The following is an 18,370-nucleotide window of genomic DNA, read 5'->3' as shown; positions in this document are numbered from 1 at the left end:
CAGCAGCTGGGAGAAATCACTGCAGACTGGGGGGCTCAGACGGCACAAACAGATCGCCAGCTCTGGAGGCTGGATGCCGAGGTCAAGGTGTGGGCAGAGTTCATTCCTTCCGAGGCCGCGGGGAGAGTCTGCCCCAGGCCTCTCTCCTTGGCGTGTGATGGCCATCTTCTCCCTGGGTGTTCATATCTTCTGCCCTCTAGATGAGTAAGGACACCAGTTGGATTGGCTTAGGGCCTACCCTGTGACCTCACTTTAACTCAATAACTTCTTTTTTTTTTAAATTTTTTACTAATGTTTATTTGATTGAGAGAGAGAGAGAGAGAGAGAGACAAAGTGCAAGCAGGGGAGAGGCAGAGAAAGAGAGAGGGAGACATAGAATCTGAAACAGGCTCCAGGCTCTGGGCTGTCGGCACAGAGCCCGATGCAGAGCTAGAACTCATGATTTGTGAGATCATGACCTGAGCGAAAGTCGGCCTCTTAACCGACTGAGCCACCCAGGTGCCCTTTTTTTTTTTCTATTTTTTTAAATGTTTATTTATTTTTGAGAAAGAGCGAGAGCGAGCAGGGGAGGGACAGACAGAATCTGAAGCAGGCTCCAGACTCTGAACTGTCAGCAAGGAGCCTGATGCAGGGCTCGAACCCATGAACTGTGAAATCAGGACCTGAGCCAAAATCAAGAGTCAGATGTTTAACAAGCTGAGCCACCCAGGCGCCCCCAACATTCAGGTTTTAAGTCAAGGATGTTTCCAGTCAATTGACAAAGGTCCCTTATGAATTTGTTTATTGAGAATTATTTCTCTCAAAGTTGCAGCATTTTGCACAGTATCAAATCTTTGCTCTCTCAATCATAGCAGTTACCACTTCCTAAGTGCTTATTGTGTACCTAGCACCACAAGAGGTTTCTTGGGCGTGATTTAATGTAATTTCACAAAAGCCTGGTGGAGTTGGCCGTGGAGGGAGAGCCCAAGAGTGGTCCCCACTCAGGTACTAACCAGTTGGGAACAGACCCTGGCCAAACCCAGTATTCACAGCTGTGTGAACCGCTGACCATCAGTTTGGAGGTAGAAAACTGAGGAGTCTCTTCTCCCCGCTCCTGACATCAGGTATGTAGGGTCTTTTTCAACGCCATCAACGAATTTTCCCACTCTCCGACCCCAGCCGGGTATCCTGCAATTTAATTCGGTTCTGACACTCCCTGGGGTTAGTGTCACGCCCCACACATGATGGGCTCCGTCCCGCAAGACTGACCTCCTCCATCTACTTCAGATGCCAATTCAAGGTACCGGGTCCCTCCTCAGATTGCCCACATTTCTGTCCAACTTGCCTACAGACCCGGGGTTCCCACATCCCCTTCCATGATTCAGTAATTTGCTACAAGGACACAGAACTCAGGAGAATGCTGCACTCACTCTTACAGTCTATTATAAAGGATACAGGTGAACGTGGTGAGATCTAGAAGGGGCCTGAGAACGGGTGCTTCTGTCCCCCTGGAGTTGGAATGTATCACCCTCTTGGCTCTGACTCCTGTCATTTGGGTATATATATATATATTTTTTTAAGTTTTCATCACAAAGGCATATGAATTATTTAAAATTCTTTTCATGTTTGTTTTTGAGAGAGAGAGAGAGAGAGACAGAGCGTGAGTGGGGGAGGGGCAGAGAGAGAGGGAGACTCAGGATCTGAAGCAGGCTCCAGGCTCCGAGCTATCAGCACAGAGCCCGACACGGGGCTCAAACTGACAAACCATGAGATCATGACCTGAGCTGAAGTCGGATGCTTAACCAGCTAAGCCACCCAGGCGTCCCAAGGCATATCGATTATTAACTCAATCCCCAGCCCTTCTCCCTTCCCCAGAAGATGGTGGTGGGACCAAAAGCCCCAGGCTTCTCATCAAGGCGTGGTCTTCCTGGGACCTCCGTGACGCTCTCTAGGGGTCCCTCAAAGGTCGCATCATTAGGAGAGATGCTTCTATCGTTCTTCTCACTCAGGAAAAGCCAATAGTTTTAAGAGCTCTGTGCCAGGAACGGGGGAAAAGACCAAATATCTTTTCTATTTTTTTTTCAAGTTTGTTTATTTTGAGAGAAAGAGAGAGAGAGCAGGGGAGGGGCAGAGAGAGAGGGAGAGAGAGAATCCCAAGCAGGCTCCACACGGTCAGTGCAGAGCCTGACTTGGGGTTCAAACTCACACACCGTGAGATCGTGACCTGAGCCAAAATCAAGAGTCAGACGCTTAACCGGCTGAGCCACCCAGGCGCCCGGAAATATCTCTTCTATTATACCACAGTCATATTATCTCCATTTTACAGACGAGTAGCTATAGGCCCTACAGGGTGAAGTGGCCTTTTTCAGGTTTCTGAGAAGAGCACCCTCCCTCCTCCATGCATTCGAGTACCCTCTTGTCTCCCCAGCTGCACCCGTCCCCCATTCTGCACCACACCTGCGGTGCCTGGGAACCCACAGCTCCTGCCCAGACTGGCCCGAGCATCTCTAGGGCCTGCCCAGGCTTCTTTCCTGCAGTCTGTCTCGTTTGGTAGATTCTGTGTGTTTCCCTAGGCTTGAAGCATGGCCATCAGGGCAGCTGTTCAGTGGGGCATGGCAGTGTGGGCTGGGGTGTCCACATGACTGTGGGAGGGCCCCTTGCATATGGACAGAATGGGGTTGGGAAGGACAGGTAGGTCACCTCCATGTGTGCTCTTGCCCAACCCTGCAAATATCCCTGTCTTCTCTGGACCATTTTGCACCTTTGCCTCCCGCATTATGAAATGCGTATTTTACTTGTGGTACTGTGTGTCCATCCACGCTTTATACACTTATAGTAAAGTAACCCAAATCAAATATTTGCTTCTGTTTTGTAAGACATTGGTATTTTTATTTTTAAAGATCTTACTAATTTTTTTAAATGTTTATTTATTTTGAGAGAGAGCGTGTGCGAGCGGGGGAGGGCAGGGGGGGAGGACAGAGGATCGAAAGTCAGCCCTGTGCTGACGGCAGGGAACCCGATGCGGGGCTCGAACTCACGAACCGTGAGATCATGATCTGAGCCGAAGTCAGAGGCTCAAATGACTGAGCCTCCCAGGCGCCCCGACATCGGTATTTTTGAAAAAAGGATGAAGAACAGTGACAAGTAGAATTCTGTTGGGTATCAGTACATTTTATTTTTTAATATACCCAATGATGAAATAATGCTGGATCATGAAACACAAAGTCATAAACAGACACGTTACCAAATGAATTTATCGCAGGGAACAAATATTAAAGGAGGGGTTTTTAGACAGCATGGATCCAAGCTCTGCAAGGGTTCAAAGCCAGGTAAAATGGAAAATGAAAGCCTTCCCACAATGATACATAACCAAACGTCATTCATCAACAACTAAAGTTTGGAAAAATTAATCCTTAGCATCACAGAAAGAAATTTAGAAGCACTCTTTAAAAAAATCCACAAAATTCCTCCCAAAGAGCAGAAAAGAATAAGCACCTGAATGGATGCAGAACCAGTCAAGGACCTCTGTGGGAGGAGGTAGCTTGCTAAGTGGTAGAACTTTTATCCTCTTGGTCTCGAGGTGTTTTGCTTTTGAGCTGATCTGGTTTGCAAGGTGGGGCGCCATTTGCTCTGTGAATGTTTAATAAATCCCTCCGATGATGGTGATCCTGGTGGTGGTTGGAGGTTAAGGTCATATGCCTTGGTTCCCTCATGTATGGGGAGCAGGGGGGACTTTTTGTTCCCCACCTTCCCGCCTTCCGGCCAGCCCACATGCCTCAAGGCTCCTTGGTGGCACCTCCTTGGCTCCTCTCGTGTGTCAACTCTCTCCTTCCTCTGGGTGTTGTCCTTGACCTTCACTGGGCACCTCTTGATATCTATATGGATTATTTTCCCGTTCCCATCCCTTGAGGGGTGCGGTGGTGATGCATCAGGAATATATACACCCCCTTCCCTGCCATTTCCTCTCTGAAAGTACCCACAGCTTCCCCATAAAAGACAGGAGACACAAACAGTTGTTCCTTAAGTTTATCTCTCGGTTGGTCACACACTGAATGGCAGCTGTAACTTCTGTGACTTTTCTGTGGTCTCAGGCATCTGGAACGTTGATTCCATTTCGTCGTATCAGGAATCCCCGGAGAGTTGGCAGGGTCCCATCCTGTGAAGTGGAAATTCGGCTGCTCCAGGAAGGGCTCTGCAAAGCTCACAGGCCCTTCGGGTAGTGGCATCTTGGTTACTCTTCAGTTTCCAAACTCATTTTGAGGGGAGGACGGGGGTTTGAGGTCCTGTCTCTTAGCTGGACCTGGTGGAAATGGTGCGGTTGTGTGTTGGGAAAAGTTTCTTTCCTTTGAAATCACTGTTTGAGTTCTTTGATCTCTGTAGCTAGAAAAGTTAAAAAATATTTAAGTTTATTTATTTTGAGAGAGAGAGAGAGAGAGAGAGAGAGAGAGAGAGAGAGAGAGAGAAAGTGAGCAGGGGAGGGGCAGAGAGAGAGGGACAGAGAGAATCCCAAGCAGGCTCCACACTGTCAGTGCGGAGCCTGATACGGAACTTGAACCCATGAACCGTGAGATCATGACCTGAGCTGAAACCAAGAGCCAGATGCTTCACCCACTGAGCCACCCAGGCGCCCCTAACTGGAAAAGTTTTAAGGGGGATCTTGATAGCCTGGTTATCCAAGGCATATTGTGTGTATTAGTAATTTACTGCTACAAAAATGCTGCGTAACAGCCACCCTAAATCTCAGTGGTTTGAAACAAGAAGCATTTATTTAGCTCACAAGCCTGTGGGTTGGCCATTCAGGTTGGCCTTGGTTGGCCAGTTTTGGTCTTGAGGTGTCCCTCCTGTGCCTAGGGTTCGGTTGTCTTATCAGATGATCTAGAATATTCTTGGCTGGGGATATGGGATGGCTTGGCCTTACACCACGTGCCTCTGTTCCTCCAGCGTTCTAGCCTGGCACGTTCCTGTGGTGGCGGGAATTTGCAAGTGGAAACAATTCATGCCTCTTGGGGCTTTATCCAGGAACTGGCACACTGCCCTTCTGGTGCATTCTGGTGACTGCAGCAAGTTGTGTGGACAGCTCCCAAACAAAGGTTGGGGCAACAAACGACCTCTTAGGTGTGTGAACCACCAAGTCGTATGGCAGGAGGCGCAGACACAAGGAGGGGAGGGGAACTGGAACCATCACTGTAGGTCACCGTGGGGTGACAGTACGCCAGGAGCTACTTAGTCTCTGCCTTCTCTAGGTATCTAGAACACTTACCGGGTGTTTGGGTTCTCCATCTGTGATAAACTGTCCCCGGACCTCGTAGCTTAAAACAACAACTGATTTATTATTTCTCATGGTTCTGTGGGTGCCTGGACTCAGCTGATAGTTCCGTTTTCCTGATCTCAGCAGGGGCTGTGGCCACGTGAGAGACGATGTTCTAGAGTGTCCAGGGTGGCTGCCTTACGGGTCTGGCATAAGGTGCTGGCTGTCAGCTGGGCACCAGCCTTGGGCCTTGGCCACGTTGCCGTGCGGCTCGAAGTACGGGAACCGGGTTCCCAGAGTCAGGAAGAGGAATCTTCTGGATCTACGTGGCTTGGGCTCCAGACTTCCAGTGGAACGTTCCTTCCACCGATTTGGTGGGAAGGGATGAACTTTAACTTGTTATGAGCGGCAGAATATGTGTGCAGAGAGGCAGAATTGGGAGGGGTGAGCTGCCCCAGGGGGATGCCAGAACGTGTAGGAAGAACGGTTTGCTCCTGAGCGTGGGGTCGTGCAGCGGGGAGCCTTCCTTTGGTGAGGAAGGCTCGAGGATGGGCCTCTCTCAGGCCGAATGGCTTTGGGAGCAGAGTGTTGTTTCCTGGGGGGATCTCTGCTCTCCTGAGGAGACCGCCTTGGGGGAGGCGAAGGTTCTCGCGTCAGAGGAGCAGGGGTCCACGTTTGTCATCTCCTCGTTCAGCCACGCTCTCCCTGATTCGGGGAGGACTCCATGAAGCCCTTTTGGGAGACAGGCCCCAAGCACGCAGACCTGGAGGCGAAGGCTTCCCGTGAGAAGCCCATCTTTGTTGGGAGTGGATGTGTTTGTGCCTTGAGAGGGTGGGAAAGGCAGAACACAGATGTAGTTAGGGCTCCAGGGAGCGCCTTTGTGTACCCCTGGAAGAATGTGGTTGACAGCAAACTCAAGAGACAGCTCTCGTGGCTGTCATCCTGGAATTGAACTGTTTATTTTCATGTGGCAGTTTACTACTGCTAAGAGTCCTAGGCCAGCTTTGCACAGAAGAAGACAACGAAAAAATGGTAGTTGAAAGAAAATGGTGATGGCACCTAAAGATATAAATTGAAAGAGGGGTTTTCAGTGCCAGAGAAGACATATGGCTAAGATGTACAGAGAACCAAAGACGGGGCGGGGCGTGGTTCCTGCAGCCCAGGGGGAGGGTCCCCAGGACAAGAGAGGTGACCACAGGGTCAGTTATGACCAGAACGGTAGCCAAATAGGAGGGGGTGTCGAACGGGTGGTGGGAAGTGTGGGGAAGAAACACCCCACCCCTCTCTCCTCCTGCCCCTGCACCGTCTCCAGATGGTGTCACAGGGACCAAACATGTTGGGGGCCAGAGGGCAAGGGAACCCTACCGAGGCAGCCTGTGGGGGTCAGCCCTGGGGGCACGGGGCAGGGAAGGGGGCCACGGAGGGTGGCTCTGGGGATGGGAAGGGACAGACGGACAGGAACCAGAACATGCTGGTTTTTAATCTGAATAAAGGAATATATTGGATGAGGTCTTTATCCTTAGAGTATGGACACCTTTAAATTTAACTCATTTAAATTTAAATTAAATTCTAAAATGGATTAACATACCTTCCTCGTATAGGGCTTAACCAGTTCATCTTGTCAAACTGAAATGTCTTAGCGGTCTCAGAGTCAGGCCAGTGCGACTTGAATCCTGGCTCCGTTGCTTATTAAGCAGGTGATCCCGAACAAATCGGTGACCCTTCCTGGGTCTCCATGTCCCCGACTGGACAGTGGGGATGCTGACTCTCAGACGGTGGTTAGGATAAAATGAGAAAATTCCTGTGGAGCCCTTGGTCCAAGGGCTGCTGCTTAGGCATTCAATGAGTGATAGCTGTGCTTTTCATTAAGAGCTTAACTGTGAACTTTTAAAGATGTTTAGGTGGTATTAGTTTTTTTTTTTTTATGTTTATTTTTGAGAGAGACAGAGCGTGAGCAGGGGAGGAGCAGAGAGAGAGGGAGACACAGAATCCCAAGCAGGCTCTAAGCTCTGAGCTGTCGGCACAGAGCCCGACGCGGGGCTCGAACCCACGAACCCTGAGATCATGACCTGAGCTGAAATCAGACGCTTAGCCCACTGAGCCCCCCCAGGCGCCCCTCATTTCTTCCTTTAAACGATCCCTCACCGACGCTGCCCGTGTACCATGATGTGTGTGAGCTGCCTGTGACATGGGTTTGTTTGGGCTTGTCAGACCACTGTCTCACTGGCCCTCAAAGGCAGTGACATCCCCGGCAGGAGAGAAGTGGATTTTCCAGGAGCTTCATTAGGGCGCTTCCTGCCCTAGCAAGGTGCTTGCGGGGGCAAACGCGTTCAAGAGCTGTGATTCTTTACCATAGTGTGTGGCGTTCGGTCCTAACGGAAAGCAAAGCGTGGAAACATGGTTATTGACGACTGTCCCTTTTTGTCACCCAGCTGCCTCAGGTTCTGAGTGGATGGTGAACGAGCTGGTCGACTGAAGGACATGGTTCAGACTGTCCCGGACCCAGCAGCTCATATCAAGGTAGGTTTCATCTCGGCCAGGGAGCCGCTCTTGCTTCCTCCTTGGCTGGATTTTGGTGGATGCCTGCCCACACATCAGTCCGTGCGGGGGGCAGCCAGCCTCTGCCGTGGGCCTGGTCCGGCCCGCCACCTGTTTCTAGACCGCCATGAGCTAAGAAAATGGTCTTCACAATATGCAGCGGTTGAAAACAGTCAAAAGAAGAAGAATGTTTCCTAACCCGTGGTAAATTAGATCTCGTTGTCCATAAAGAAAGTTTTGCTTTCTTCCTGGTTTCCACACCGTGTGTGGCTGCTTCCGTGTCCTGACGGCAGAGCTGTGTGGTGGCGACCAAGACCGCGTGATCCGCAAAGCTGAAAGTATTTACTGTCTGACCTTCGGCAGAACATGGCTGACCCCCGAATTGACACAGAAGCCACATCCGGATTCTTCCAGCTTCTGTTTTAACGCCACCCCCTTGCCCCTTGCCTGGGGTTACCCAGGAGGATGCCGGAGGCTGTGCCCTCGCACTTCCTGTGCCCAGGGGTGGTTTTACCTGGCCACGCCCGCACGTGGCACCTGTTCCACCTGTTGCCCAGCTGCACCTCCCCGTGTCTTTGGAGGTGAGGCAACAAGGTTGAGTCCCGAGCCACCCGGGAGTCCTGAGAGGAAGCCGGCCCCTTTGGCACACACGGGCACAGCCGCCGGGAGGAAGTGAAGAGATGGCTTTAGTAACTTGACCCAAATAAAAGTTACAGGAAACACTGGGGCTTGAGCCACATTACCCAGATCGGCTGTCTACACCTGTGCTAGTTAGTTCAGCTGTCTACACTGGCCCAAATCATCCGCCACCTTGCCAGTTCTGCACGTCCCCTGCATGTATTCATTTTCCCTAAGTGGCCTCGTAGGTTTCACTCATCTAAATGTTCTTTGCCTGAAACGGAAAGTGGCTTCTAATTGAAAGGAAAGTTCACCCTTTTTTGGCCAAAATATGAAGTGCCCTCCAACATCACGCACATGCACGCACACATCTTAAAAGCAGCGCGCTTGGGAGTGCTATGTACCGGGTGTAATTCACGCTCTTCCTCCACGTTTGACCGCAGATTTAGAAGTGACGGGTTCAGTGCGTTGTTCAAGGTTGGTGGGTGCTCCCGAGGCGTCAGAAAGAGGGGCTCCCCAAGGGGTGTTGAGCCTTCAGCGTCGGGGAGGAGCAGACCTCTGTGGCGGACACTGTCGTGTGGCTTGTGTGTGATGTCTCACTGGGGCCGGGACAGTTATGCCTGTAACACGTGCAGTGGGCAGTCTCCCGTGGACGTGGTAAGGCTCCTTCGGAAATTCCTGGGGCGTATTTGGCAAGCGTGTCCGTGCCACACAGGGACGGGGGAGGGGGAAGGCTTTTTCCGTTTCGTCTTTGTTGACCGTGAAGCTGAGGGATGCAAATAAAAGCTCATGGAGAAGGCCATTCGAGAAGAATCTTCTGTGCCTCAGGCTATGAAGGTCAACTACCCAAAGTCATCATGGTTGGCATTTTATTCCTAGCCAACGGGAAGGAAAAGCTGAAGTCGGCAAGAAATCATTAGGGCTTGTTTTTAAAAGTTAATTCATCAAATGCAACCAGTCTTAGATAAACCTAAGAAGCATGACCTCTGAAGATGTGTTTAGTGGACAGGTTGGTATTTGATCTCAGGAGCGAGCTGTATTTCCAGCTTTGATTTCTCTTATTATCATCATAGCCGTTACCATAAATGTAAGTGAAGGCTGAAGAGAAAGAGAACCAGGAGAATTTTTTTTTTAATACATATCAACTCAGAAAGTAAAAATAAAAAAGTAAATCTCAGCTCACATTGCTTCTGTGTGTTTTGAAGATGAACTGGCAGTTAGAAGTGCCGTTATTAGCAGCTGATGTTGGCTCTGAGTTGCAAAGAATTATATTAAAGACATTTGTTTCCTTTGTAAAATCTATCAAATTCCAGCTATTGGAATCTGAATAATTATTCCTGGACTTCTCCCCCCCCCCTTTTTTTTTTGTATATGGAATTGGTATCCTTGCCAAAATAGTTAAGAAAATAGATGGCCTTCCACGGCTTCCTTAAAACACCTGATTTGGGAAATTTATTCACTAAAATTTTATGTGCTGTGAAGTCTCTGGTTGTGGGCTGAGTGCAGCTTTTATTTCTGGGAGGGGAAGTTCTTATAAATGGCATATGAACCGTTCCACTTGATGTGTTAATGTAAATAGTGGAAGATTTGTCTTTGGCTCATTGCTACTGAACGTTTTTTTTTTTTTTTTTTTTTTTCTCATCTGAAAAGGACCTGAATTCCCCACAGAAGTGACTTAACATTGCAGGTGTGCGTGGAAACAGACTTTTCACATTTGTGTCCATAGTCTGATCCGGAGGGAAGTCATGTTCCTTTCATATTTAAGAAATTTATTCTCCATGATTTACTATAACCCTCTTCTGCCAGAACAAATTACTTTTCCCCTTTTATATGTTTAAGGAGCTAGAAATAATAATAATAAAAGGGAGGGATGGTAAGTAACTGTGAAATATAGAACATTCTTGATTTAAAAGAATATTAAGAGTTGTGGCAATTTCGTTGACAAAGAGAATGAGCAGAACTTTAATAAGAAAACATTTTCAGCTTATTCTCTGTCGGTGCTAAAACCAAGTCACTAAGCACATTTTAATTTGTCTTTCTCTGCTGGTCCTTCCACGTCCTGTCTTATGCTAGAAATTGTACTTCTGTGTCACATAAGCATGATCTTAGCATGTCAGGTGTATGACCATGCTTCTGCTCTGCTGGGTGGGTGCAGTCCATGGCTGTCAAACGTCAACCCACACTATTATCCCAAGGAGGGAAAGACTTGCAGATTTATTTTGTTAGGATTCGAGATTTTGGTCATTAATTCTCATTCTAATGTTTATTTTTGGGAGAGAGAGAGAGAGAGAGCGCACGCATGAGTGGTAGAGGGGCAGAGAGAGAGGGAGACACAGAATCAGAAGCAGGCTCCAGGCTCCGAGCTGTCAGCCCAGAGCCTGACACAGGGCTCGAACTCGTGAACCACGAAATCACGATCTGAGCCGAAGTCAGATACTTAACCAACCCAGGCGCCCCCCCTCATTAATTCTCATTCTGATAAAGGAATTTTTGATTCATGTTATTGCGTTTCTTCTCAAGAATTTCATCCTCTTAATACTTCCATATACTAACATTTGAGGAAAAGGAATAACATATTAGTCAAGTTTACAGCTTTAAAGAGACAGCTGATTGGCACATTTTTTAACTGTTCCCTTTAAGGCTGTTCACCAGGTATTCGCATAGAAGGTTGTACGTTTCGGAACTGATCAAGCGAGGCCTGTATGAATTCTAGTTTCACTCACTGGTCCACCAGAGGTGTGTGTGATCTAGGGATGCCGGTTACAGAACTGTCTGCCTCGTGCATCCTGGCTAGGTTCATGTCGTGGATCAGAGCAAGGGTTCTGGCATCTTAAGACTTGATTCAAATCCTGCTCCCTCATTTACTAACCTGGGTGGTTTTGAACAGGTGCCTGGGGTTTCCTCTTATTTGAAATGCAAGCACTCACTTTGTGGGGTCAGAGTGAGGACTCTGTAATTACACGCAGCACACAAAAACCCCATTGAGTGTTGACCTACTGTGAGCTGTTCCTGTGGTATTCTATAAAATGAGGGTAGCATCCCTCTTAAAAATACAGTATTATAGTGTCTGTGATGACACGGAACAGCATGGGTCTGTTTTACAAAACACGGAGTTGGGTGAAAAAAAAAGTCCAAAACAATGTGATCTATGGCACAGTGCTTTTCGCAAATACATGAAAACATGTCCACTTCCCCCGCGTCATGTAATTTTCCTTTTTTTTCTTTTTTTTTTTTTTAATTTTTTTTTTTTCAACATTTATTTATTTTTGGGACAGAGAGAGACAGAGCATGAACGGGGGAGGGGCAGAGAGAGAGGGAGACACAGAATCGGAAACAGGCTCCAGGCTCCGAGCCATCAGCCCAGAGCCTGACGCGGGGCTCGAACTCACGGACCGCGAGATCGTGACTTGGCTGAAGTCGGACGCTTAACCGACTGCGCCACCCAGGCGCCCCAGGCGTCATGTAATTTTCATGCACGCACTTAAAACATAGTGATCACATCAGAGTAGATGGGTGCACAGGTGGGATATGTTGTCTGGTGGCTTTGAGAGAAGGGTTAAGGGAAAAAATAATAATACAGAGATAGTACCAGTTTATAGCATTGAGGTTCGGATGCGGTGCTCAGGATGGTCTCTTGCACACTGGGGGAGGGGGAGCGTAAATCAGCATGACCCTTTGGCGTGTAAGTCAAGTGTTGCCTAGTGAGGCTGAAGACGCACCGACCCTGTGCTCCAGTGGTCCCACCCCTGGGTACACACCTGTTGCCCTTGGATGCCTGGAGATGGGCATGAGGAAAAAGTGAACAACCCAGATGCCCACCAGGAGAATGGATAAATGAATGGCATTCTAGCCCTATAATGGAATACTGTACAGCAGTGAAAATAACAAGTGTCTGCCTGTGTCTGTGTATCAGTGTGGATGATTCTCAAGGTTGGGAAAAAAAAACAAGTCACAGGAGAGTAAATACAATGTGATTCCACATGTAAAGCTCAAGAAGTGGTGGGACTGGGGCGCCTGGGTGGCTCAGTCGGTTGAGCGTCTGACTTCGGCTCAGGTCATGATCTCACGGTTTGTGGGTTCGAGCCCCGCGTCGGGCTCTGTGCTGACAGCTCAGAGCCTGAAGGCTGCTTCCGATTCTGTGTCTCCCTCTCTCTCTCTGCCCCTCCCCTCTCTGCTCCCGTTCTGTCTCTGTCTCTCTCTCAAAAATAAATAAGCATTTAAAAAAATGTGATGGGACTGAAAACATCATGTTGTCACAGAAAACTATGTGTGTCGGAAAGAAAAAAAAGCCACATTGAGTACATACTTCGGGACGGGCCTTACTTACCTTGTCGGGGAGGAGAGAGCTTGGGGAACGGGTTTCTGAGGTTGCCTGTTGTGAGCTGAGTAGCACCTTCCCTGTACCCACAAGGGGCTTGGGGTGGGTGGGGGAATAAGGGACCACAAAGACACAGCACCTGCCATCCAGGGTGCAAGTCACATGTTCCTAAACACCTGGGATGTGGCGCTGCACGCAGCCAAGGAGGGACCCAGGGCAGGGGGTGGGCAGACGCCTAAGGGAAGCTGCCTGACCTGCTCTACCCACTCACCTGTCCTCACCTGTGAGCAGGTGCTCAGCTGTCCTCACCCATCCCCCTCACGGCACCTATGCCCACATGTCCACCACTTCTGATCGCCTAGTGGCCTCAAGTCCTCCGAGGTATCACACTTAACTGTTTATTGCAGGGGAGGCACGCGGGGGGTTCTGAGCATGCTCCACGCGGCCGATGGCTCGCAGGTGCAGTTCGGGAGCCGCTACGCCTAGAAATGCCTGGAGTCTGTCACTCCACTGACACACTGACCCTCCGTCGTCCCCAGGAAGGTGGCCAGCCTCGGTTCTGTTGTCCACTAGAACTGGTCTAGATCCCGCTCCCCAAGAGTCTCTGTGAGGATCAGTCACAGTTGATGGACCGTGGAATAAACGAGGGCTCCGTCCTGGTTTCCCGTTGATTCTGCAGGTGGAGAAGGACCAAAAAATCGGTTTACTCGGTCCTGTTTCTGATGGTGATTCCCCCTCCCCCTCCTTCTTTTCCTCTTCCTTTCGGCTTTTATATTTTTTGCTTATTTTTTGTAAATGTGTTGGGACCAGTAGTCTGGGTTTGAAACTTGGCTTCACTTACCGATTGCCTCCGTTTCCTTAGCTGTAAAATGGGGGTAAATAGTGTACCTGCCTCAGAATCATGAGAATTAGACTAGTTAATGTTAACATATTTAAAGTGTTCAGAGCACACAGTAAGCACTTATTATCACATTACATGTTACTATCAGTATATTATGATGTCATTAATACATTTGTTATATATTAATGTATAATGTTATATTTTATCATATTTATATGTTATAGTAATTATAAAACATCGTATCAATAAAATATTGGTATTTTTAACATTAATACTAATGTATTAAAAATGTGTTGACATATCAGTATGTTAATATATTAATACTGTTAGTATAACAATATATTGTTATATTATTAAATATGGCAGTTATAGAATATATTGTTATGTTACTAATATATAATGTTATATATTAGCATACTCTCACACAGTAGCAGTAGAAAGGAAGAGGGAAGAAGAGATAGTATTCTTGAGGAAAATAGACATAAGGTCAGTACTTGCCAAGGAGTGAACTGCCGAATTGACTTTGTTCCCACGTGATTCGTGGCTGCCGCTCTGGAAGTGACGCTAAATGTTTCTGACTATAAATCATGCCACGTGTAAGCTCTCTTTGTGTGTCATGGAAGGTTCTAGAAGAGTTTTAGGACGTAGCCAGCATTGAGCGGGAGGTCACTGGGAAGCTGGAGAGCCCAGCCCGTGAGCAGGAGTCTTAAAGTAACAGATGCAGGAAGTCCCCCAACCTGCATCCCGAGTAGGGGGTGGGGGGACTTGGTGGTGATTTAATCCGTTACCTGGGAGAAGGGAGAAGCGTGGAGCTCACTTACTAACCCCAACCCATTGAGTTGCAGACATTTCCCACATATTTGCAAACCTGGTTTATAGTAACTGCTTCACCGGAAGGTAGAAAGTTTATCCTCTTGAAAACATACTCAGCAGAGACCCGGTTTCCCTCCAAAGTCTGTGTACTGTGAAGACGATAGAAGCCTTTGATACGCTGCCTGACTTTTCCTCAGCAAATCAGCTTTGATCAGACTCCAGTGGGATGACTGATGCCTGATGACTTTGTGGCCATTTATAGCCACACTTCTTTTTCTGCAGAATGGTGGTGCTTAATTAAACATAGAACGGCAGAATTTCTCCAATGAAGGTGCATTATTTTTATAATCAGAAAATAATATTGCCTAGGGGCGCCTGGGCGCCTCAGTGGTTTAAACGTCTGACTCTCGATATCGGCTCAGGTCGTGAACTTGATGTTGTGAGATCCGGCCCCGTGTCGGCCTCTGCACTGTCCGCGTGGAGCCTGCTTGGGATTCTTTCTGCCTCTCTCTCTCTCTCTCTCTCAAAACAAATAAACATTAAAAAGGAAAACAATGTTCCTTGAAGATACCAAGATATTTGATATAGCAAAACAGTGGAGACTTCTAACATCTGACGGCCCGCCTGCAGATACCTTATGTATGAGGTTTGCCAAAGGTGGGCTGCACTTTCTGTCTCCTCACCGGCTTCCTGTGTCGCTGGGGACCGAGCTCAGTCACCTGTTGTTGGGGGCTGTGCTCCGGATGCAGCGGGGGTTCGGTGGCACGTTCCCCTAGCCATGCTGCACAGAGCCCCCGAAACCGGGGACTCCTTGCTAGGATTCAGAGATGCTGACGTTCAGGGAGGACACCAGCTTTATCGGGAGGTATAGGCAGGGCTGGAGGAGACCCGGTCACTTTCCAGGGCAATGGTTAGAACCCTACAGAGCTGGCACTTCTCTCCCAGAGGCGGTTCTCAAACATTCTGGAGAGCGAGTCAGAATGCAGATTCCTGGGCTCCCCCCCGCCAGCTGCTTCTCCAGTAAGTTTGGGTTGGACTCGGGAGCTGCGTTTCTACAAGCACTTGCAGTGTTTCTGGGGACTTGGCTTCAACAGTGAATAATTGTCAGTTTTTAACCCAGCCTTAGATCACCGATAAATACGTACCAAAGCAACAGATTTCTTCTTTTCTGTCTGCGTAGGGGGCTATGTTGTTCTGCACCATCACTCTGAATATCCTAGCCACACCTGTAAGGGTTTCAAGAACACATTTCGGACGTGGGTTTCAAAACGTCTGCATGTTTCCTGGGCTCTGTGATCGGGTGTGACAGAGTCCAGAGGAAAAAAAGCGTCACTTGTCACTTCTTCTACCTTCTGGGAAATTAACTTACCAAGAATTTGAATCAATAGTTTTTTCAGGTCAGCACCCAGCATTTGAGTGTTCGAGAGTTGGCACGGGGCGGGGTCCCTGCCGCACGTGACGGTCCCTCTGTGCAGCTGGGGTTCAAGCATTGCCATCGCCCTTGGTGCCACACTCAGCACTGGGAACGCGTGCGTCGAGGAGGCAGGAGCTGGAGGCCAGGTCAGGCTGCAGCGAGTTCAGGACGCGAAGGGCACATTTCCCGGCGGTGCTCCCCACTTCCGGTCTGCTCTTGTGACTGAGCGGGAACGAGCCTTGCTTGACCTCTCCTTGGTTTAATCTCCACCTGCTCCTTTTCCTTCGGCACCTCTTTACCTTCTGATCTCCAACGTCAGCGATCGCCTTCATGCAGGAGATTGTGCTACCTCTCGCCCTGGTTTCTTCCCTGAGCTCCGGCCTTCGTTTCTAGACACCTGCTAGACGGCTTGCCTGGATGTGGCTACGGGTGCCTTCAACTCAGAAACCAGTCAGCGGAGCCTTACGTCCATTTGTGTGATACTTCCGGTCTCCAGAGCACCCTCCCATCCCCTGCTGCATTGAGTCCAGAGTTCAAGTGGTTTGTCTGGGTCGCAGAGAGCCCAGCCTCCACCAAGGTCAGGTTCAGGCTTCTATAGCATCGTTTCCTTTCTAGTGCTTCCTCCCTTTGGGGCAAGGCCGCTCTAGGATAGCGGGTGAGCAGGCAGTGTGTGAGGCCAGACTTTATGAGCTCAGGTATGACCTTTGAAACTGATGGGTTTGGGGCAAGTTACTGAGCCCCTATGAGCCTCAGTCCTCCATCAGGAGGTGAGGATAACGATGGCACCTCCTCGGCTTGCAGCAGGGTCAGGCGAGGTGATTCGTGGGGAGGCGTTAGAATAGTGTCTAGTGAGTAGCAGTGGTTACTGTTGTCATTACTGCCACCACCATCATCTCATCATCGTCGTCACATAGGCATTTTTGTTCATCCTTTTCTCCCTTTTTCACAGCGGCCACTTGTCTCAGGGACCCAGGCTTAAAACTTAAGGCTTCTCTTCAGCCTGTCTCTGCTCACTCCGTGTCTGGCTCATAGCACCTGCTCTGTAAGGCACTAGGACAGGGCTGCACTGTCCCCCGCCCCACTCTGTCACAGGGTCTCTGACTGCTCTGCCTGCGGTTCCCCTCCCTCCAGCCTTCCGTTCTTCCTCAGCGCTGCCAGCTTAGTCCTTCTGGAAGCCCGTTTCCTTCACGCTTCTCTGACCGGAAACTGTGATAAATGCAAGGGGCATGAACACTTTGAGGCTTTTGATACGAATCTCCCCACCCAGTTGTGCCTCTCTGTACTTCTCCAGCAAGAATTCGAGAGTCCTGTTTGAACATACTTTGTTGTGACTGGTGACATTTGCTGATGTGGCAGGTGGAAAGTGGAGATTGACAGATGTCCCTTCACTTGGAAACTGGTGCACGTGACCACCCCCTCGCACGTTGATCAGCGAGCTGTATTATCTCTGGTCATTTTTTTTTTTTTTGACCCATTTCAATGAAATCATTCAATATTGCTGGGAGTAGAGCATGAACGAAACAGATAAGATCCTTGCTTGCATGAAGCTTACATTCTAGGGGTGGAGATAGGATATGTTTACGTACGTGCGACATTACAGTATTACGGCCAACATATGATGTGTGTGTGCACATTGTGTGTGCGTGTGTGTGTGTGAGTACAGTGCTGGTTGATAATTCTGTAGGACAAAAAGTAAGGTAAGCAAGAGGGTGATGGAGGGAGAGGTGCCATTTTACACACGAGGTGAGGGAAGGTTGTTGGAGGAGTTGAAATTCAAACGGAGAGCCGAAGATGTGAGACCATGAGCCATTTTATCACGTAGGGGGAAGAAGGTCCCGGAAAGCGAGAACAGTGCGTGCAAAGACCATTAGGAAGGAGCTTGCTTGGCGTGTTGAAGGAGCATCAAGGAGACTGTTGTGGGGAGGGTGCGGAGTGAGCACAGAGCCGCGGGCTGTGGCCTTGAGGAGGCAATGGTGAGGCCATGCGTGAGATTCCCATGTGCAAGGGGTAAGACCCTTCAGTCTTGTTCTGCGTGTGGGGCTGGGGAGCATGGGAGGGTTTTGAGTAGAACGGGTGACACGATGTGATTGAGCCCTACATTTTGAGTCAGAAGCTTGCATTCGAGGTTGGGCCACTAGGGGAGGTCACCTGGAGACCCACATACAGAAGGGCCTGAGGGATGGGCTTTGGGTCCCTCCAACATGCAGAGTTTGGGAAGAGGAGGGAGAACCCAGGGAGGGCCGAGAGGAAGAGCCAGTGAATAGAGAGTAAAGGTGAGGACCACCAGGGTTGACAACTCAGAAGTCGCGGGTGGCCTTGGTAGCAGTGATTTGCCTGGAGGGGACAAGAGCCCCCTTGGAGTGGGACAAACATAAAAGGGGGAGAACTGGCAGAAAGTTCTTGTGGGCAGCTCTTCTCATAGTTAATGTCTAGAAGGTTTGGTGCTTTTGTCAATAACTGGTGTAAATTATATTTTAATGAGATCAACCCCGATCCACGCCCTGTTGGTCATACAGATTAGCATTAATTCTGACCTCTGATGTTTGGGATGATGCCCACGAGATAAATATTTTTATTTGCTCACAACTATTGAGCCTTCTC

At 49.0% G+C, this 18,370-nt stretch overlaps 1 protein-coding gene across 6 annotated transcripts in view; it reads left to right on the top strand.

Annotated features, from left to right (window-relative positions):
- The window catches only part of ERG (ETS transcription factor ERG), a 268,746-nt gene that overhangs the window by 74,147 nt on the left and 176,229 nt on the right, over nt 1-18,370 (top strand). For all 6 annotated transcript variants that reach the window (XM_086675970.1, XM_086675971.1, XM_086675974.1 and 3 more), the window contains one exon: nt 7,660-7,747. In XM_086675970.1, the coding sequence (XP_086532096.1) occupies nt 7,709-7,747 (39 nt within the window). In that variant the 5' untranslated portion in view covers nt 7,660-7,708. The remainder of the gene's footprint in view (nt 1-7,659; nt 7,748-18,370) is intronic.

Source organism: Puma concolor, chromosome C2 (assembly GCF_028749965.1).
Source record: "Puma concolor isolate L17-30 chromosome C2, mPumCon1.1.hap2, whole genome shotgun sequence".
Lineage (NCBI taxonomy): Eukaryota > Metazoa > Chordata > Mammalia > Carnivora > Felidae > Puma > Puma concolor.
The sequence above is the reverse complement of the archived record's forward strand: the minus strand, read 5'-3'. Positions and strand labels throughout refer to the sequence as shown.